This window comes from Vanacampus margaritifer, chromosome 19, assembly GCF_051991255.1.
Source record: "Vanacampus margaritifer isolate UIUO_Vmar chromosome 19, RoL_Vmar_1.0, whole genome shotgun sequence".
Lineage (NCBI taxonomy): Eukaryota > Metazoa > Chordata > Actinopteri > Syngnathiformes > Syngnathidae > Vanacampus > Vanacampus margaritifer.
In genome coordinates, this window is record NC_135450.1 from 13,389,227 (window position 1) to 13,410,588 (window position 21,362).

The window sequence follows — 21,362 nt, forward strand, 5'->3', positions numbered from 1 at the left end:
AAAATATCGAGTTATAATTTATAAATGCGTTAGGAGGGTATGGGGCATGTTTTTATAATACAGTTCCGCTGTCTTCTATATTTTATTTTTGAAAGACCAACCGTTCGTTATCCGGTTCTTGCATCAATTAAACTCCACCTGCGTGTGACAGAGGTAAACCAGTCATATTTTGTTTTTCTTAGACGCCTGTGCCAGACTTTAGAAACGACATACACAACATGAAAAACCCCATAGCTGCTGACATTAATTAAATAGCGCGTGTATTCGACATATATCAAATATTTGTCCAACAACGCCGAATACCCAAGGCTGGAATTTTTGTCCGCTTGTTATCCCCGTACTAGCTACGAACGTCATTTCCGCTCGCTCCAACCTCAACAGGAAGTGAGTTTGCCAGAGTGAAAGTGAGTGGAAAGTGGAAACTAGTCAAAACAAACGAACGCGAACATTTGTTTATCATAATGGACGGCGTGCAAACTCCTTTGCGCTGTTTCCGGGAGTGTCACTCAGTCGAAATGTTTGCCGACGACGGCTTGGAAACCGTTACCTCACGGGAGCAGGTAAGCGGCGGCTCAGATTAGCCACCTTGGATAATGCAGAACGGAAAATCTGTCTCAGATGACGGGCGTCATTTTTATTTGTGTTAACTGTGAATGTATGCAATGTTATCGTATTGTTAATTGTTTTTTTTTTTTTTAATGATCGATCATAATGCATGGCTGAATTGTGAGTTTTCTGTTTATATTCTCCGTTTGCAAAAGAAAAGAGTTGAACGCAGCATTGAAGAAGTCATCAACGTTTACAAGCAAGTCCACAGCATACCACAGTAAGTACTTACTGTTTTCCATCACATGGTGCCATTACAATATTTAATTTAAAACGCAAGGACGACAGTGACAAGCGCTCGTGTCATATTTTGAAAATGACACAATTTGCTAGGTGATTGCAGGCACGGTTTGGCGCATTGCTGCCACGTGCTGGTCAACTTGAGTCATTGCAATCTGAGATATTTGAGCGCTCAATAACATTCTCTTTGTCTGTATAAATAAATTACTTAATAAAAACCTTTGTCTGCATAAATTACTACATGAAAATATTCAATAACATAACATTCAACTGTAATTTGGTAGGTTAGCCAATATTGTTCAATTTTTAAATTTGTAATATACCTTGATTAAAAAGTAAGTTTTGAAACCCTTTAGATGGCATAAAGCGACGAATAAAGAATAAAGTAAGTAAAAAAAAATGTGTATCTTGGCAAACTCGAAGCTTCTCTTTCTGTGTTGCCATGGCAACCCACGAGCCTCCCTCAGCGGAGGATGGTACGCATCCACCATGAGAATATTTCTCCTCGTCTAGAGTCCAATTAGTAACATATGAACTGTCTTAATTGTACAAGACAGCAAAGCACATTTGAATTATTTTAGGTTAATTACCTATTCTATATATTTCTCTGTTTTGATTGACATGTCAGAGAGGTAGGCATTAACAATATGCAGATGCTAAGAATAAATGAATACAATTATTTAATTGTGTTTGCTATCGCTGCAATTTGTTTTTAATATAAATCATTGTCCCCCAAAAATATTGTTATCATATTGAGTCTCCCTATCTAGCGCCCGCTCAAAGTGGATAAGAGGGCTTAAAGAAAAGTCTTAACTCTTTGACTGCCAAAAACGTTAAATAACGTTTCGTAAAATCCAATGGAGGAGTGCCAAAGACGTTAAAAGACGTTTTTTTCAAAACAGGTGAAACTAACCATTTTCTATTGTTGATTACTCAAAAACGGAATAAGGTAGAAACAAACTTTTTTTTTCTGATGGAAGATGAGAGTCCAATCTTGTTTTAGCAGTATGTGTGTTTCCATAGTCCAAACACATAATTTTCTATGGACCTTGAAAGATCAGTCAAAATGCTTAAAATCGGCTGGCACCCACGGCATCCCTTTTCTGAAAACGTCTGGCAGTCAAAGTGCTTTCCTATGACCTGTTTGTCAAATATTGTGTGAAGTCGCACTAACAGTGTCGATTAGCATGCCGATTTCCACTCATGGGGTAATAACTAATTGAGGGCCTCTGCTCTCACTGGTTGCATTCGCTGCGATTATGACACATTAGCAAGCGGCGCTGTCACGATCTGCGATCGTTTTGATGGCGTGTCAATCAGCCCACATGTTCTCCCGCCATTAACGGTCGCCGGTCGGCAGGCTGACTCATCATTTCTATGACAACCTGCCACCGCAGACAGAAAAGAACATCATTGTCTTGTTGCGGCAGGTCATGCAGTAGTAGTATGAAAAAGACATGAAATCAAAACATAAGTCAATAAATAAAGAGCTAAAAGGCAATCAAACAGGTCGTTAAATAGTTAAAATAATAAATTCAATAAATAAAAATGACTCTTAGAAATGCTTGTAAAAAAAATAAAACATTAGCTTAGAAATTAAAATTCAATTAAATAAGTAAACAAATTAAAATAGTGTCAAATTTTAATAAATAATCAAAGTGTCATTAAGGAAATAAATTGGCCATGTATGAAAATTAGTCAGGTCACTAAATAGATATTTCTCACGAAATAACTTATCGTGAATATTTAACCAAATTCAGCCGCAGAGCTCACAACAGTCAACTTCACACTCATATGTGACACCCACGTCACTCACCAGGCCAGGCCCCACCGTTTACACAGGGCTGCTCGATTCTGAAGAAATTTGGTAATAATTGCAATCACGATTAGGACAATCTTTTTTTTTTTTGTACAAAATGTTTAAACGTAAAAAATATTAAGAAAAAATACATTTTTTTGAAACACTTTTATTTAAAATTTATTAAATTTTATTTATAATTTATAAAAATGTCCTATTGGACCAAACAAGATTTATTCAATTAGTCATTTTAAAATAAAATAAAAAGGTGCAACTATATACATTTAAACAACTCAAAAATAGTATTAATAATCTTTTTTTTTATGATTATGCCAATTTTGTAATTGTGGCGTGTAATAGTTGAAATTGTAATTGAATTTCGATTCATTGCAGAGCCCACCTTTTACAGCCACAAAAACGCCGTTATTTTAGTGTGGAATGTGAGGATAGCGACCCCAAGTGGACAACAATAATACCTGCACTTCACGTGGACATTTTGTTGTTTAATAATGCAGCATTTTAATATTAACAGTTGCGATCTGATATCTCCAATGTGATTTTGTACTACCAGTTGTATGTGGATTTGAAATATGCTGTACACGTGCTTGAATTTTGTATCTTCTATTTGCTCCACAGGCCAACCCTGTTGCGGGAACAACACTACGAGTATCTCAAGAAGGGCTTACGGCATTTATCAGACTCTTATGAGGTACGTTGTCAAACTCATGCAGTGCTAATGCAAAGCAATATCCTCTGGAAATGGAAAATCCTGCCACACCCAAAACAATCGGCTGCCCGGAAGGTCGCTGCTTCATTTTTTTTTTTTTTTTTTAACTGTAGCTGGATGTCAGCATTAAGTGTTCAGTGGAAATTCCAAATTAAGACCTGATCTGCTTAACCCTTTCTCAGCTGACTTTGGGTAAAACACTTGGTATTTTGCTCATTCATAGCTATTAATATATTTCTGGTGTGTGTGTAGTGTCTGGACGCAAGCAGACCTTGGCTTTGCTTCTGGATTCTTCACAGTCTGGAGTTACTCGACGAGCCTGTTCCTGCCACCGTGGCCTCGGAGTGAGTCACGTGCTCAAGTCATGTTCTGCGTAGCCCACCCCCGTTTACAGCTGAGCGCAGAAAGCCGGACTTGCTTTTGTTACCATAACGACCAGTGGCCAGGCTCCACGTCGACAAATTCGAAGGCGATTCTGTTTATCGGAGTCTCAATGCAGCTCTGCTTACCCTTTGGTTTGACATGATAGAAGTGGGACACGGGTGTTTTCGGTGGCCGGACTCGAGACTTTGCTTGAAAGTTTTGGAGGACCAAAACTGGTAAAATGCAAAATAAATAAATGACTAAAAGCGAAAAACAAATCAAAAATATATAAATGGAAATAAAAAACAACAAAAATATATATCCCTAAGAAAAAAAAAGTAAAAATAACTACAAAAATAAAAAATGAGATTAAAAAAATTAATCTAAAAATTTTAAAATAAATATGAAAATAAATAGAATTAAATATCAATCAATAAAAACAAATGGGTTTAAATTTGATTGATATTTTTATTTTTTTAATTTCGTTTATTTTTGCATTTATTTTTACTTTTAATTAGTCATGGATATATATTTTGTTATTTCCATTTCTATTTATTTTTTTGAATTACATTTTTTACATGAATTTTTATTTTCCCTTTTAGTCATTTATTTATTTTTAATTTTGGCAGTTTTGGTCCACCATAGAAAGTGGCACTGGATCTTCACCTAGCTTAGCTGATCAAGTCATGGGTGTAGAAATCTGGTGGGAGGTCCAAACATCTTTACGTGGTTGTTTAATTTCACACTTGATGGGTTGCCATGCAAAACTAAAAACAATAAAAAGTCCCATTTTAATATTGTCCTTCTAATTTAGACTGCATTCCAAAACTTCAGATTCCTGCCAGTTGAACGTAACCAGCTGCCAAGCGCACATTTTTTTTTTTTCTATCTTTCTGCTTATGTTTAGGTCAGAGCATAAAGCTCAGTTTTCCTTCCAGATAAGTTGGCCGGCGCCATCTTTGGGATGTGTGTGATTGCTCGCCATGGCCAAAGATTAAAAGGATGATGGGAGCGGGTTCTAACATGTTCAGAACAGATTGAAGTTCGGGGGAGGGAATTTTTAAGGGGAAAACTTTCTGCATTATCTGTTCTCAATCTATTTAATTCAATTCATTCATAGTTAAATCCTGAAGTGGTCGCCAGCCAATCGCTGGGCAGATGTAGACAAACATCTTGGTTCGTGCTTTTGTCGACTTACATCATCAAAAGGGATCATAAAATGGAAAAACTGACTAGTTGTGTATCTGGTATACCTTGCATACCTCAAGTGTGACATTCTCACCTGGAAAGTAATGGCCAGACTACACAGAAACCCTATCATGTCAAAATCAAAAGGTAAGCAGAGCTGCAGCGTTGCCAGACCAGTGTGGAATATTAGTTGGGTTTTTTTTTTCAATACTTACTGCTGCTTACTTCCACTGCAGTGTGTGTCAGTTCCTGGCTCGGTGTCAGAGCCCGACGGGGGGTTTCGGCGGCGGACCCTCGCAGCACGCCCACCTGGCGCCCACCTACGCCGCCGTCAATGCGCTCTGCATCATCGGCACGGAGGAAGCTTACAACGTCATTGATAGGTAGGCGGCGCTTGCTACCTTCTTTTCAACACATGGAATCGCGTTGCCGTCATCTGGCGTGATGTGATGTTTGGCCTCTATTCCAGGGAGAAGTTGTTAGATTTCCTACGGTCAGTGAAGCAGCCAGATGGCTCCTTTGTGATGCACGTGGGAGGGGAGGTGGACGTCAGGTGAGAGCCAAAATGATGGACCTCTTTGTAATTGGCTATAGATGCACTTAAAACAGGGTCGCATGCGCTCTGTATGAATTAAAATGTTCAGAGACAACTAGCAAAGCATCAACACCATACATCTAGCATGGACGCAATCATGAACCCATGTTACATAAAAGGCTGTAGTTCAATTATTCAAAGCAAACCACCTTTAGCTAGCATACTAGCCTAGATGACACACTAGAAGAAACAGATGTTGACGTCACACGAGCGGACAAATTAAGTGCATTAGCTACTGATGGCCGCGTTCCAACACTTTTTGTTGTTTTTAATTTTCGTTGTGCAATAAAGTGTTCAAGCAATACTGTGGTAGGGTTAGGTTTAACAACAAAGAAAAGGTCGAAAATCTGTGTGGGGGCGGAGTCAAATGTTTAGGTCCACCCGACATGGCAGCACGCCACGAACTGCGCTCTGCATCCGGTGGGGCTTAATCGACAAAAACGCCTTCAACACTAAACCAAAAATGCCACAAGATGGCGCTCAAGTAATTGTTTCATTGCGTTGGTTTGTCAAAAACAAGTTTTTTTTCCCTTCTTCAGCAAATCAAGAAAAAAGTGTCAATATGAGGCAGTTGACTTAACTCATTCTCACTGCCATTGACGGCTATAGACGTCAAAAATTCATTTGAACTATTTCATTTTTTTCTCCACTTTTGATAACGAGTATGAAAACCTAGAAAAAAAATTATTGTGCATTTAGAACAGATATAAAATGTGGGATTACTCTTGAGTCATGTGATTAATTACAAATAAAAAATGTAATTGCTTGATGCCCCTAATTTAAAAAAGAAAAAATATATTAAAAAAATGAGGGGCAATAAAAAAAAAAATTTTGTAATTAATCGCATGACTTCAATAGTTAACTCACGATTAATCACAAATTTTATATCCGTTCTAGATGTACAATACTTTTTTTCTAGGTTTTCATACTCGTTAACAAAAGTGGAGAGAAAAATTGAAACTAATAGCAATAGTTCAAATGAATTTTTGACGTCTATAGTCGTCAATGGCAGTTAATGAGTTCATATTTAATATCAATTGCATGCCGTACGTATTGTTTACCGTCTTAGGAGTGCGTATTGTGCCGCCTCCGTCGCATCGCTAACCAACATCATCACACCCAAACTGTTTGAGGACACCACCAACTGGATCATCAGGTAAGTGAGGTGCCCTTTTTTTTTTCTTTTTTTTTTATGAATCTACGCGCACTCTCATAGGGTGGTTTTGCACAGTTGCCAAAATTGGGAGGGCGGTCTGAGTGGGGTGCCGGGTTTGGAGGCCCACGGCGGATACACATTCTGCGGCACCGCCGCTCTGGTCATCCTGGGAAAAGAGCACATGCTGGATCTCAAAGCCTTACTGGTGAGGAAATTCACACTGTCAACCTCCCCCCCCCCCCCCCCCCCCAAAAAAAAAAAAAAAGATGGTCTTGATCTCATCCTGTTGTGGGCAGAGGTGGGTTGTCCGCAGACAGATGCGTTTCGAAGGGGGCTTCCAGGGCCGCTGCAACAAACTGGTGGACGGCTGCTACTCCTACTGGCAGGCCGGACTACTGCCACTCCTCCATCGGGCCTTCTTCAAAGAAGGTAACGGCTTTTTATGCTCGTTGCCGTACCGAGACTGACTCAAGTGCTTTTACGCAGGGGAGACGGAGCTGAGTCGACACGGGTGGATGTTCGAGCAGCAAGCCTTGCAGGAGTACATCCTCCTCTGCTGCCAGAACCCAACCGGGGGTCTGCTAGATAAGCCTGGCAAGTCAGTATGATGCGCAAACAAACTAACGCAACTATTTAGCGTCAGAATAAAATCCCGATCGAATGGTTTGACGCCTTTTTTTTTTTTTTTCTTTCTTCGTCCAGATCCAGAGATTTTTACCACACGTGCTACTGTCTGAGCGGCCTTTCCGTAGCGCAGCATTTCGGGAACATGGACAGCCATCACGAGAACGTCCTCGGCAAGGAGCAGAACCGATTGGTGAGGATGCGGCTTGGGGGGGCGGGGGGGTAATGGGTTGATATAGCAACTGACAATTAAACATAAGCATGACGACTCCTGACACAAAGCATGCAAAGGATTCAAGTACACTGTAAAAAAAATATAGAGAGAGTAATATTTACCTATTTCTAAAAAAAAAATTACAAGGAGAGTTTTGACTACATTTACCAGTATTAAAAAAACAATAACAAAAAGTAACTGAAGAGGAAGGAACTCAAGACCTTCAGCTTGAGAGACCGCCACCGTACCTCAACCCCTCCGTATTTCTTTTTTTTAATAAACTAGTAAAATGTACGTCAGTTTTTTCCAATTAAATGTTACTAATTTTTTTTACAGTGTAGTCCTCCAAATGGAAGTTAAAAAAAATCTTTACAGTATTATATTCTATGCACCCCACACAGCATTCTGATAAATATTCTGTCGATTAGGAATTAAGCAGCAAATTCCACCATTTTTTTTAAATCTATCTCAGGAGGCGGCCATTTTGCCACTTGCTATCAATTGAAAATCACAGCACAGTTGCTCAGGTAACGATCAATCACGGCCCTGTTTTTGATGGGTTTGGTCATGTGACATTCGCAAGCTAAGATGTGATTGGTCGTTACCCGAGCAACTGTGATGTACATTTCATTTGAAAAAACAAAGTAATTTGTATTCCACAAACACAATATTAATCAGAATGCTTAGACTTCACCTGTCTCACATTTCAACTTGGTACATTTTCAGGCTGGTTTCCCTTTAAAACATCTACTATATATTAAGCTACAATATAACGCTTTACATGAATAATTTTTTTTGTGTGTTTGTGGGAAGTTAAATTTCCATATAACACGTATAAAGAAATATTTGATCATCTATATTAAATATATTTTGGAGTTTATTTTTTCAAAATGCATACCCCAAAAAAATTTGAAGCATCCTCCAACCTGCTCAATATTAATTAACTCTTTGACTGCCAAAAACGTTAAATAACGTTTAGTAAAATCCTATGGAGGAGTGCCAAAGACGTTAAAAGACGTTTTTTTTTCAAAACAGGTGAAACTAACCATTTTCTATTATTGATTACTCAAAAACGGAATAAGGTAGAAACAAACTTTTTTTTCTGATGGAAGATGAGAGTCCAATCTTTTTTTGGCAGTATGTGCGTTTCCATAGTCCAAACACATCATTTTCTATGGACGTTGAAAGATCAGTCAAAATGCTTAAAATCGGCTGGCACCCACGGCATCCCTTTTCTGAAAACGTCTGGCAGTCAAAGAGTTAAATTACTCTAGCCTGAAATAAATTGTATAGAATAATTGGCAACATTGATTTCCATGCATTAGTTTTTGCAGCATCTTTAGCATATTATACAATATATTTTTTTTTTTCACCCTTTATTGAATTTGTTGTTTCATTGTCCAATGTGGACTTCGACAAGATGAGAGTCCTTACAAAGTTGCGTTGGGTTCTACTGGAAAACATGAAAACACCTGACGGTCATCTACAAGCATTTCTAGTTTAACTTAATCCTACTTTGGTAGTCCGCTGGCACAGAATGCATTTTTAATTCAAGCAAAATCCAAATTGGGGAATATGAGTCTGTGACAGATGTGAGGCGTTGGCTGGAGTTGCGAAATGAAGTCATTGAAAATTGGCCATGTGGTTTCACTTTAAAATGTGAATGGCACCAGCTGCGGTGTCGCTTTTGACATTTTCCTGTTTGGTCACCGGCAACGTCCATTTCACAGAGTGTTGATTCAACTGCGTGGCGGTGTTACAACAAGTTACCTGCAATTTCGGGGGGTTTTATCTGCATTCGTTTTGCCTTCCCCTTCGCAGGCGCCGACTCACCCCGTTTACAACATCTGCCCGGAGAAGGTGGCTCAGGCCTTGCAGCACTTTCGCCGGCTGCCCGTCCCGATGGGGAACTCCTCGGCTGACCATCGGTCCTAGTTTAAGCAGTTGGAAGCAGTTAAAAATAATAATAATAAAAAAAAAAAGATCTTTCGCTCTTCATGCCTTTTGTCACCACTCTGGAATGAAATGTTTCAGTATGGCCCGAGGTTAATAAATCTTTGTATTGCAACCAAATTCTCTGATTCATCTCAACCACACCTAAATAATCCAAAGAAAAGCATTAAAGGATAAAATAGTTTATTTTATAGTCTCATATTAAAGGTAGGCCTCAACTTGCAAGACAATTGTTGGCAGTATGTACAACATACTTGTAATTTCCATGGAATGGAATCAGACAAAGACCTGGTACGCTAATCATATCCTCCAGAATGAAAAGAAAATGAAAATGATGTACAGACACACTCAAATATACTCCCTCTTTTTTTTCCTTTTTTTTTTTTTTTAAAGTTTCCGAGAGGAAGGTTCAGGAACATTTGGGACTTTGTAAAGCACAACACATCAACAGGGGCTCTTCATTGGCTTCCTTGTATTGCAAAACGACAGGCGCTACTTTGGAACATTCCGGTTTAAGTGACATCTTCCGTGACGTGTGAGATGACTACAAAATGCATAACATACGTTTGAGCTTTGAAAACATCCAATTATCACTTTTCTTTTCTTTTTTTTTTATGTCTATCAAAACAAGCTGCCTAATGTGTTCAGCCACCTAAAGTCATTCACTACTTCAAGCTAAAGGACAAAATACAATAACAAGTTTAGGAATATTCAAATTCTTTCAAAACATCAATTTCAACAATAGCAACTTTTTTTTCTTCTTAAATCTCTACGAAATGTGTTGCAGCAGAAAAAACATCTGCAATCCAGTGGGCCTGAGGTGGGTGACACGAAACATTTCTCCTTGGAGGGTCTTCACATTCTTAAGTGGAGAAAAAAAAAAAAAGAAGCTACAAATAGAAAAAGATACATTTGTTTTTCAACCAATTTGGGTGTGTGTTTAAATTGAAAATAAAATACAGTGGACCCCGCATAGTTGCAATTCAATTAACCTGTGTATGGATTTTTACGAGACTTCTTTATCTGCGTAAAAACGTATCCATAACAATAACAAAAAAAAACAAAATAATTGTAATCTGCCTGCAAAGCCACACAGGCCGCCGTGGGAGTGTCAACATCATCGATGTAGCGCCTGGCGCTAATAATTACGGTAAACTATTAACATGGGCATTATATTAACTCATTCACTCCCAGCCCTTTTCACTGAAGCAACCCACTTCGCTCCCCGTTTCCCTGTATTTTGCAAGGCCCACAGAATATTGTGTTCCATTGCTATAAAAACATGGAACCTACCAAAAGAAAGGTTGGTCTCTTCTTTCATCAGGAAAAAAATATATTTCTATTTGTTTCCATTTTGCAGCATTAGAATATAGCTAAGTTTCATCATTATTCACAAATCTGTTATCAACTGTGGGGAAAACAGCTTTTTGCAACATGGCCCCTGGTTGATCTCTTATACTCTGCTGCCACCTGCTGGCCGGTTTTGTAATAACTACCATTGCTTTAAGCATTCTTTTCAGTTCAGAGGCTGCATCAAAGCCTTCTGTATGCTCTAGCATTAAAAAAAAACATAAAAAACATATTTATACGTTTTTGGGAGCAAACGAGGTAACCTAGGGCAGGGGTTGGGCCAAAATTGGGCCACTGCCAATTATTTTATTTGTGATCCTAGCATGATTACTGTGAAGCAAGAATACCAATCAATATCATTTGCATCCCAAAGCGGGGTCCACTGTACATGTCATATAGCAGTGCTTAGGAGTACGTCTGGTGTCACAAATACAGGGCAGGGGGAACTTTAAAAAGTTCCCGGGTAGCCAAGCTGCCTCTTTTGGGGGGTTTTGGATTGTTGCGAAATCAAATATTAAAAAGGGGCTAGGGGGGTTGTTGAAGAGCTCCCATCCCGCCGGCCTGCTCCCTCCTTTTTCGAGGAGGCGATTGTGGTGGCGCTTGAGAGGAGTTTTGAGGAAGTCTCCAGTGCGAGCCCACCCGGTGGGGTGGGAGTAGGGCGGGATAGGGCGCAAGAACAGGGCGTCAGGCGGAAAGGTCAAAGAGCCTCGAGAGCGCTTAAAGGCTTCCTCTCGCCTTTCCCGTGAGGCCGCAACTCTGGCCCCCTTTTCACCTGCGTTTAGGAGCGCCGGGGGCGCTTTCTAGCTGTTCTCCACGCGCAGCTTCTTGCGGTTGGGAGGCTCCTCGGGTTCCGACTCGGAGCTGGAGTCGGAGCCGCCGTCGAACGCCGACACGGCGCTGCCTTTCGGGTTGGTGTAGAGGCTGCTGTCGGACGACGAGTAGTTGGCCTGGAGCTGCGCTGAGCCCTTGACTTTCTCCAGAGCGCGCACTGCAACAACATGGAGGAGCAACGATCAACCCGAAGCTATCGTTAAAGTCGATGAAGACAGCGATGACGGAAAGACGTTGGGTCTCCAGAATTTTTTTTTAAAAAAGAATAAAAATTAAAAAAATATATAAAAAAAAAATTTGTTTAACTCTTTGACTGCCAAAAACGTTAAATAACGTTTAGTAAAATCCTATGGAGGAGTGCCAAAGACGTTAAAAGACGTTTGTTTCAAAACAGAGGTGAAACTAACCATTTTCTATTGTGGATTACTGAAAAACGGAATAAAGTAGAAACAAACTTTTTTTTCTGATGAAAGATGAGAGTCCAATCTTTTTTTGGTAGTATGTGTGTTTCCATAGTCCAAACACATAATTTTCTATGGACCTTGAAAGATCAGTCAAAATGCTTAAAATCGGCTGGCACCCACGGCATCCCTTTTCTGAAAACGTCTGGCAGTCAAAGAGTTTATAAAATAACCCTAACCCCAACCCATAAAATATCTATTTTTTTATAATAATAATAATAATAATAAATAATAATAAAATAAAAATAAAAATAAAAATAAAAATAAAAATAAAAATAAAAATAAAAATAAAAATAAAAATAAAAATAAAAATATTAAAATAAATTAAAAAAGGAAAGACGTTGCGTTACCTTGCTGCTCCAGCAGCGCGTTTTGCCGCTTCAGGTCGTCGATGTCCTGCTGGTGCGTGTGATTTTTTCGCCTCATGTACTGAATGTACTCTGTGGCTTTGTCTAGGATTTGAGCTCTAGACGCCTGTTTGGTAGACTGCTGTTAGTGACACATGCAAAAGAGAAGTGATGTGTGTGCAGAAGGGAGGGGGAGGGGGGGTTAAAAAAAAGTCACATTTGTCTAAACATGCATAAAACATGCTAGCAGGACTAGACAATTGACCTATGGGGAACAATTTTAAAAAAGTATACAATTCTGTTTAGCTGGATTTTTATGCTGATTGAAACTAAAAATTGGCATGCTGATTCCAAAACTGCAGTCAGCTTTTCTTCCTAGCACGTCACGTTTTCCCCCCACATCTTATCTACGGATTAGCTGTAGTAAGACTGTAGTAAGAAGTGCTGATTACGATTGGGCACATCTACATGGCTATATTCTATTTTATGATGTTTGTTTTGTTTTCAAACCATCTTGATGTTTTATTTGCATGCGTAAACATTTAATATTTTTGGGGAAGAAAACGGGGATCCTATCCTAATCTGAGATCAGTTTTGGATTCTGCACCCAAAATTGAGTTAAAAACAGCTGTCAGACATAACTCAACAAAAATTGTGCTCCCCAGTTATCCTCTTTCACTTTTATCTCAAGATGACTCAGGAAGCTTCACAGCGGCACATTTTTCATTAAAACCAAGTTAAGGCTGGATTTACTTTTTTTTTTTCTCCATGCGACCCATATCTCATATCACTGCTTTGACATTTGTACAACTGCAAAAAAGAGCTTCCTTTACAATAATAACTAAAAAAAAAAAAATCAATTCAATATACTTGAATACATGGTTAACGTTATATTAAGTTGGTCAGGATGGTTAGGTGTCAAAACAATTGTATTGTCTACATTTAATTTCCTTTCTAAATCTGTAAGTGCCATATGTATGTTTTTTTTTTAATTCAGCATGGGTATGTTTTGTATAATCTACTGGTGCATGGAGAAAAATAATAAAATCAGAATTGGGTCACTTGTAGAATGAGTAAATCCAGCCTTACATACAATACACATCATCATCATCATCGTCATCGTCATCGTCATTCATCATCTCAAGACCAGGTCAACATCAGCTGTTTTTTTAAAAATTTTTTAAAGAAACAAAATATTTTCGATATACTCTCTCTGCTTTTTAGCCTTTTTGCTCATGAAAATTGTTTTAGTTGGTCGAAAACAGATATCCTAACAGGGATGTGCTTATTATTATTATTATTATTATTATTATATGCTGAACTTGGTGGTTTAGCATATGTTCGCATCAAGATTGGATAGGGGGTGGCATGGCATGGCTCAGTGGTAGAGTGGTCGTGGGTGAATGTGATGCTTTGGGCACCATATGGTGTGGATAAAGCTCTGTATAAAAAAGCAGTCCATTTTATTTTGAGGAATGAAGGCAGCAGAGATCTTTTTCTTTCACTTTCATGTGTATATTCTAGGGGTGCCAAAATGAGTGCATTAAAGTTCATTTAAAATCCCCGTAACAAAACCGTTTTTTTTTTTTTAAATGCTCGATAATAATGCATACATTTGTGGAGACTGGGGGTCAAGTTGTATTTTACAATTTTTAAAATGTGCAGAAAAGTTACTTCACGTTAAAGGTTAGATAGCTCTGAATATGAAAAGAAAAATGTCTTACAAATGCAATCATGCCATCTAGTGGCAGAAAAATCACCTCAAAACAAATCAATATCACTTTTTTTTACAGTACAGTAGTATCTTTTTAATTTTAACCCAATTTTATGAATTATGTATCAATGACTAAAAGATGGAGCAATATTTCTATTAGGTTAACATTTTTTCCACTTTATGTTAAGAGTATGAAAAAAATGATTGTACATTTAGAACAGATATAAAAATTTGTGATTAATCGTACAGAAGTCTTAATTACAATGAAACATTTTAATCACCTGACACCTAGTATATTCATGTTCTGCAAATGTGGAGCAAGCTTCGGCTCCACCCTCACATTCAGCGACTCCCACTCCACCACCCGGCCCCGAGCCATCCACCCACCCAGCTGGTTTCTAGGGGAGGGCCGCTCTACTAACGCTCTTCATGTCAAAACAGGAAGAGAGCGGCGACATTTCCTCGTAATAACTTCCTGACGCTGGTCCAAGCAGTCAAGACGTGCGCCTTCCACCATCTGCTCGCCACTCACACACACACACACGCATATGCGCTCGCCATGTACGCTAACGCTAAGCTCCATCGAGTCATTCAGCACATCTCCCGCACCATTCAAGCGACATTGAACAAACATAAAGAAGAAGAAATAAAAAAAAAAGTCTCTTACGCTGTTGTGGTGCGCACCAGTACTGTTACCAACCTTTTCTCCCTGCAAGGCGGGCACAGAGTCGCGGAGGCTGTGAAAGCTGTCTTTGATGTGGTCCCTACGCTTGCGCTCCAGCGCATTGTGGTGTGCCCGTTTGTCTGCCTGCAATGAGAGAGTCACAAGGCCTTGAAGCCCGGCAGCGCAGCAAGCGTGGGTAGAGGACGGCGGCGGGGGGGTTGGGGGCTGCGGGGTTGACGCAAAGCCGCCTGCTGCCTAGTACCACTCTGCCTTTTGGGCACAAGTGCGGTAAGTGTTTTTTTTTTTTAAATATATATAAATATATATATATATTTTTTTTTTTTATAATCACCATCATGGAAAATGACCACGGTGACAGATGGGCACAATAATCTGAGGCGGACTTGTTACTGAAGAAAAAGCTCAATATTCTCCTGTAATGGATTTACCTTGAAAAAAAAACAGTAATCTACTCTCAAAGCGATTCACTTCACTGGGAAATGCTCCAGTTTGTATTGCTTCCTACTGTGGTCCAATTTGGATGGCTACAAGTCAGAAAAGATCCGGGACTGGATGGGACTTTGTAGCAGAAGAATCACGTTGTCACAATTCACAAATATCTCAAAACTTCAGTTAAACACTAATGCGATTGCTGTGGTAGTCGAGTGCAAGCAGGTTTTCATGCCGTTAGCTTTAGCGACTAAACTGCAAAGGGTTCCCCATCCATTTTCTAGAGCGCTCACTCATCTTTATTACGATTGTTGCTGAGCTATGGCACATATAAACGTGTTTTTTTTTTTTTGTTAGTTTCAGGGCCGAAACCAATGCTGATTATTAGCGATCAAGGAGGGCGATGACCAATGGTTAATATTCATTTGCAGTAAATAAACTAATGAAAATATCTAAGCGTGTTTGGACAACTTTTCAAATTTTTGACGTTGAAGGCTTTTCCTTGAAATTTTTAACTATATAGAGACTTGACCATGTGTTAGGCTAAATCAAAAACTAAGCTAATAGCTAGCTGTGTAATTAATCGGAATTCAATTTCAATTATTGCACTCCACAATTACAAAATCGGCATAAATCGTAAAAAAAATAAAATAAAAGATTATTAACTCTTTGACTGCCAGACGTTTTCAGAAAAGGGATGCCGTGGGTGCCAGCCGATTTAAGCATTTTGACTGATCTTTCAAGGTCCACAGAAAATTATGTGTTTGGACTATGGAAACACACATACTACCAAATGAAAGATTGGACTCTCATCTTTCATCAGAAAAAAAGCTTGTTTCTACCTTATTCTGTTTTTCAGTAATCAACAATAGAAAATGGTTAGTTTCACCTCTGTTTTGAAACAAACGTCTTTTAACGTCTTTGGCACTCCATAGAATTTTACTAAACGTTGTTTAACGTTTTTGGCAGTCAAAGAGTTAATACTAATTTTGAGTTTTTTAAATTTACAGTATATATTCGCACCTTTTTTTGTTTTAAAATGACTCATTTAATCAATCTTGATTGAAGGAAGTGTTTCAAATAATAGTATTTGTCTTAATATTTTGAAAATGTTTAAACATTTAACAATTAAAAAACATAAAAAAAATAGTTTGAATAATCGTGATTTCAATTATTTTTCCATAATCATTAAATTATTTTTCCATAATCATTCAAATTTCAACATAACTGAAGAGTTAAACTTTTATTTATTTTTTAATTTCTTGAATATTATTATTTTCAAAAATAAAAATTGCAGGGACTCCCCAGTGTCGGCAGCATCTTTAATAAAGTTAGGTGAAATTTAAAATAAATAACTAAAAGGTTTCCTGAAGTTAAACCAGTTTTAAATTCATCTTTTAAGCTGCTATCTCACTAAGCAGTGAATAATCGCGAACGTAGCAAATTTGGGGTTCTCATCCGGGTTTGTAAAAGGATTCCAAAGATCACAAGGCAAGATGAACATTTTCTAACCGTCGTCTGAACACGTTCAAAAATACTTGGCAGCGAGTAGAAATGATCCGTGAACATCTAGGTCACCATTTGCAACTCTTTACGAACCCTGACGAAAACCCGCAATTCGCCACTCGGTGCGGTAGCAAAATTATTGGCCTTTAGATTTGCAACAACCAACCAATCACAGTCACATTCACACATAAAGAGCACTCGTGCAGGATGAAGTCGGGAGTCCCCGGAGAAGACTCAGGCAAGCATGGAGAGAACATGCAAATGATCGGAGAACGCAAATTAAATACTATTTTGAAGCCCTGAATGTCCCACTAATCACGATGGGAATCCACAATGCACGTTCATGCCCCTATTAAGGACGCCACCGCTGAGTTGTGCGTCTCAGCGCATTCGTCACCATGACAAACAGGTGTCCAATTACAGCGCCGCCATTATCAGTCTGTCATAAAAACAGGTCGCTTTTTTTTTTTTTTTTGGCTCATCCACTGGCACCGCACGCAAGGCGAGCTGCTCCCTCCATTCTATTCATACCTGACTGAGGCATGCAACGCGAGGTGGGCGAGGAGAGGAAGGACGTGCAAGAGCAGCTTCTTAAAACGCTCAAAGAGAGCTCAAAAGAGGTTTCCAAAATAAAAGTCAAGAAATAATATTTTTTGTATTTTCATGGAATCGATTTTTGACGGGAAATGTATTATCTTAATAATTCCAATAATGCAGTGAGACCTTCATAGTAGCATATCTCATTCACTGCCATTGACAGCTATAGATTTTTGGGAAAAAAATAATTTTAGTTTAACATTTTTTCCCCATTTTCGTTAACAAGAGTATGAAAACCTATCATTTTTTTGTACATTTAGAACAGATATAAAATTTGTGATTAATCGTGACTTAACTAGTGAAGTCATGTGATTAATTACAATTAGAAATTTTAATCGCCTGATGCCCCTAATTATTAATAATCTTTTCTTTAAAAAAACAACAATTTTTTTGTTTAATTTTTAATAATCTTTTCTTTCTTTTTTTAAAGAAAAGGTTAATAAAAATTAGGGGCGCCAGGAGATTAACATTTTTAATTGTAATTAATCGCATGACTTCACTAGTTAACTCACGATTAGTCACAAATTTTATATATGTTCTAATACAACAACAAAAAAATCTAGGTTTTCATACTGTTGTTAACAAAAGTGGAAAAAAAATGTTAAACTAATAGAAATAGTTCAAATGAATTTTTGACGTCTATAGCCGTCAATGGCAGTGAATGAGATATAAAAAAAAAAATGGAGGCGGCAACGGAACTAGAGCTAGTTAATTTTATGGAGTGTCAAAATGAAAGGTTTGTTGTTGTTAATGAGGGTTGTGTGCACTAACCCTCACATTCAAACAATTTTATGACAGAAAGAGGACCACTGTGCGTCATTTAACATCGTTGGAAAAAATTGCGTTTCTGTTACTCATACAGGGCTAACGAACGGTCAATTGCAGGTGTCAGCAACATCATGACATCATCGTCATGTCACATTTACTTCAAGCAAGGAAGTTACAGTTAGTTTGTCTGTTAGGATTTAAGAGCAGACAGCTGAGGCCCGTTACTTTTTAGGGATACTTGACTCATCGAGCCATTTTCAGCAGTAAAAAGTTCATATTTTGTCCAGAGCGAATTTGATAACTTCATTATTTTTCCTTTAAAAACTATTTTTTTTTCCAATTGCTGTCGAATGAAGATGACATCACCTGTGCCGAGGAAGTAGATAACGACCAATCGTGGCACATCTGTTTTCTGGGTTCGGTCAGCAAATTGAGCCATGGTTGGTCGTTACCTCAGCACAGGTGATGTCATCTTCAGAAAAAAAATCGTTTTTAAAAAGTAGTAATTGTATACAAAAAAATAATGGTAGTTATCAAATTCATTCTGGACAAACTTTTTATTGCTGAAAATGGCTCAATGAGGGCTACATTTAAACTTCCAAATTTCAACACCATTAAAGTTTAAATAATGAAGTAGGGTTTGAAAACAGGGCAAAAATATTCTGCAAGCGAGTTGACAAAAACTTTTGGAAAAGCTAGAGAAAATATTGCGAGACTCAAGGCATGATTTTTTGTGTGCGAATAAAATGACGTTGGTAAAAGAAGGCACTAGAAGAACAATATATACCGTACGCAAAGGTCGACTTACCCAGAGTGATCGATGGAATAATCGATTCTAAAAAGATTGCTTTGTGACAGCCTTACAGTAGGTGAAGTCCATCCGTCCTTTCTCACTTGGATTGTGGCTGAAACTACTGCAGGGGTAGCACCCCCGGACTGGTCACCAGCCAATCGCAGGTCACATAAAGGCAAACAACCAATCACACTCACATTCACACCTATTGTCAATTTAGAGCATGGCTATCAAAATCAAGGATTGGGAGCCAGATTTGGCCTGCCATATCATTAAATGTGGCCCCCTAATGCAAATAGTGTGCTAAATGGATTTGTTCTTTTCATTTTTTGGAAGAAAGTCCCACTAATTCGCTTTAAACAGAAATCACAAGAATTTTGTTTTCACCCTTAACATAAACTGACCAATGAATACTACTACAAATATATAAGAACTGCCACTATTTTTTCCTGACCATTTCCATGCCGATTGATTTCAAATTGAACGTGTTGTTCAAGATTATATAACACTAAATCAAACTGATTGTGCAAACTGCGTGTAATAAAGATTAAGTGGTATGTTTATACGATTTCGCACCCAATTTTGTTTGTTTGGCATCCTTGCTTTACAGTTTTCAACTAACATGACATCAGTCATTCTAAATTGTGGAGCGGATGTTACCCTGGCAAACAATGTTAGTGTTGTTTTTAATCGTACTAAAGTGCAATGGCGCATCCAATACAGTAGGTGGCAGTGGCGCTCATATTTTTTATTTTTTATTTTTTTGTGGTAAGATTTTAAGCAAATTGATGAACTTCAAATAAAGAGAGCCTGAGTAACAGGATGCTAACCACCTGGTTACATTTAATGCACGATTCACAATAACAAAACTCATGCATATGCTGAGTCGATGTTTTTTTTACAAGTGTGTAAAATTTGGTGCCGATTCAAATCAGTCCTGTTTAGCCAAAAATCGAATAAATTAATTCATTGCAATCTCTTACTTGGTCACTGCCCTCCGGCAAAGCTTATCAAATAGGAATGACATCAAGATGATTTCAATTGGCGACATACACGGGCAAAAATTGAATTGATGGCGCGTCGTGCAGGGTGCGTGTTTGTTTGTTTTCACCGCTATGTTGTGCAGTTAGCTATCACGTCATTCATTTGAGCCTGCCAGCCCCTCGGTGGGACGACTGATAACAGGCTGCAACACAGGAAAACATCCCGCTGCAGCCCTTTCCTGACACGAAGCTCCCACCCCCCACCCCACCAAACATGCATGCCCGAATGCATGTATGCAGCATCATCTCTTCAAGCGTCATCATTCTCCGCCATGGATGCAGCAGCGGTTATGTCAAACAAGATCCCTCCCGTTGAGGTGACCTAGATGTGCAAAAGCGGAATCCCCAAGCCGCCGTGCTAAGGAAAAGCTCCACGATCTGGACCACACTTCGCGTATTTTTATCGGTTAAAATAATAACCGGAGAGACGACGACAAAAGGCTGTGTGCAGCCCGGTAAAGCTTTTGGTCTAAATATAGCCGTCGTGTTACCGTGTACACGCAGGATAGGGGATACCCTGGCTGCAAAGCATAACGTAGTCCCAACCATTAATTTATTGCCATATACACATGAGAGACATGTCTTATCTAGCTCGATCATGAGACCCATTGCTTTCACATTCGATTCTGAAGTCCACCTAACAATCAACGCTTGAAGACTAAATATGATATGTTGAGTTATTTAAATATATAAGTGACAATATAACCCCAATAATGTGCAGTATATTAATTATAATAAAGGACAACCCCCCCCACAGGATTACGCACCACATTGTGATATCTCGGTGAGTCTTCCTGCAAAAAAAAAAAAACAGAACAAAAAGTACAATTGTAGCCATAAGTGTCCTCAAGCGTAACCCATTCTCCGAAGCTGCTTGAACGTCATACACAAAACAGTAATTACAATGCTTCCGAGAATACAAAACCAGTATTGTTATTAAAAAATACTTATCGGAGAAGCACGTCGACACAGCTTATCGGGTAGCTAACGCTAGCAGAGCAGCTACTTCGGCTAGAAAAAAAAAACGGCACAAAAAGCGACATACAATGAATAAAAGGCGTAGAAAGTCATCATACTCACGTCACTATCGACTTCGATATCATCGTTATCACTCATTCTTCGATAAAATGGGCACGTTTGAAGGGACGCGTGGCTAGAAAAACAACATGAATCGGTTTTGCCACCACAAGCGGCGCTCCTTACAGGCAGTCTGCTAGTAGTGGCTATTCACTCACTCACGTTCTGTTTGGACCTAATCGAGGTGGAACAGCTCCACGTGACTACGATCCACACACCAAGCTACCGCCGCTTAATGCGCATGCGCGGAATCCAGGGGTGTTCTGGGAAATGAGGTATTTTGTGTATTGTACATCG

General features: G+C 38.7%; 2 protein-coding genes across 12 annotated transcripts; one reads left to right on the forward strand and one right to left on the reverse strand.

The window, feature by feature from the left end:
* The first annotated feature begins 344 nt into the window (after window positions 1-344).
* On the forward strand, window positions 345-9,586 carry fntb (farnesyltransferase, CAAX box, subunit beta). Its single transcript, XM_077552357.1, has 12 exons — window positions 345-560; window positions 762-826; window positions 3,281-3,353; window positions 3,624-3,715; window positions 5,159-5,305; window positions 5,392-5,475; window positions 6,587-6,673; window positions 6,749-6,878; window positions 6,970-7,102; window positions 7,160-7,271; window positions 7,376-7,490; window positions 9,333-9,586. The coding sequence occupies exons 1-12, from the start codon at window positions 462-464 to the stop codon at window positions 9,444-9,446; spliced, it is 1,251 nt and encodes a 416-aa protein (XP_077408483.1). The 5' UTR covers window positions 345-461; the 3' UTR covers window positions 9,447-9,586.
* Window positions 9,587-9,630: 44 nt separating this feature from the next.
* max (myc associated factor X) lies at window positions 9,631-21,282 on the reverse strand. 11 transcript variants are annotated; one of them, XM_077552365.1, is made up of 5 exons: window positions 21,069-21,282; window positions 20,756-20,782; window positions 14,868-14,975; window positions 12,457-12,580; window positions 9,631-11,802 (listed from the first exon to the last, which is right to left on the reverse strand). In XM_077552365.1, exons 1-5 carry the CDS (start codon window positions 21,102-21,104, stop codon window positions 11,615-11,617), a joined length of 483 nt encoding a protein of 160 aa, XP_077408491.1. In that variant the 5' UTR covers window positions 21,105-21,282; the 3' UTR covers window positions 9,631-11,614. The 11 variants fall into 11 exon arrangements, with proteins under 11 accessions (XP_077408491.1, XP_077408490.1, XP_077408485.1 ...); XM_077552364.1 differs by having other exon boundaries at window positions 12,457-12,592; XM_077552359.1 differs by having other exon boundaries at window positions 12,457-12,592; window positions 14,835-14,975.
* Between the last annotated feature and the right edge of the window lie 80 nt (window positions 21,283-21,362).

Coding starts and splice junctions, on each gene's coding strand:
- max (XM_077552358.1), bottom strand. CDS start 21,104: ATGAGTGATAACGATGATATCGAAGTCGATAGTGAC. Junction 12,596..14,834: donor CTGGTGCGCACCACAACAGC/GTAAGAGACTTT, acceptor TGTCACTAACAG/CAGTCTACCAAACAGGCGTC. Junction 11,803..12,456: donor CGCGCTGCTGGAGCAGCAAG/GTAACGCAACGT, acceptor ATGTTGTTGCAG/TGCGCGCTCTGGAGAAAGTC.
- fntb (XM_077552357.1), top strand. CDS start 462: ATGGACGGCGTGCAAACTCCTTTGCGCTGTTTCCGGGAGTGTCACTCA. Junction 3,716..5,158: donor CCTGCCACCGTGGCCTCGGA/GTGAGTCACGTG, acceptor CTTCCACTGCAG/TGTGTGTCAGTTCCTGGCTC. Junction 5,476..6,586: donor GGAGGGGAGGTGGACGTCAG/GTGAGAGCCAAA, acceptor TTACCGTCTTAG/GAGTGCGTATTGTGCCGCCT.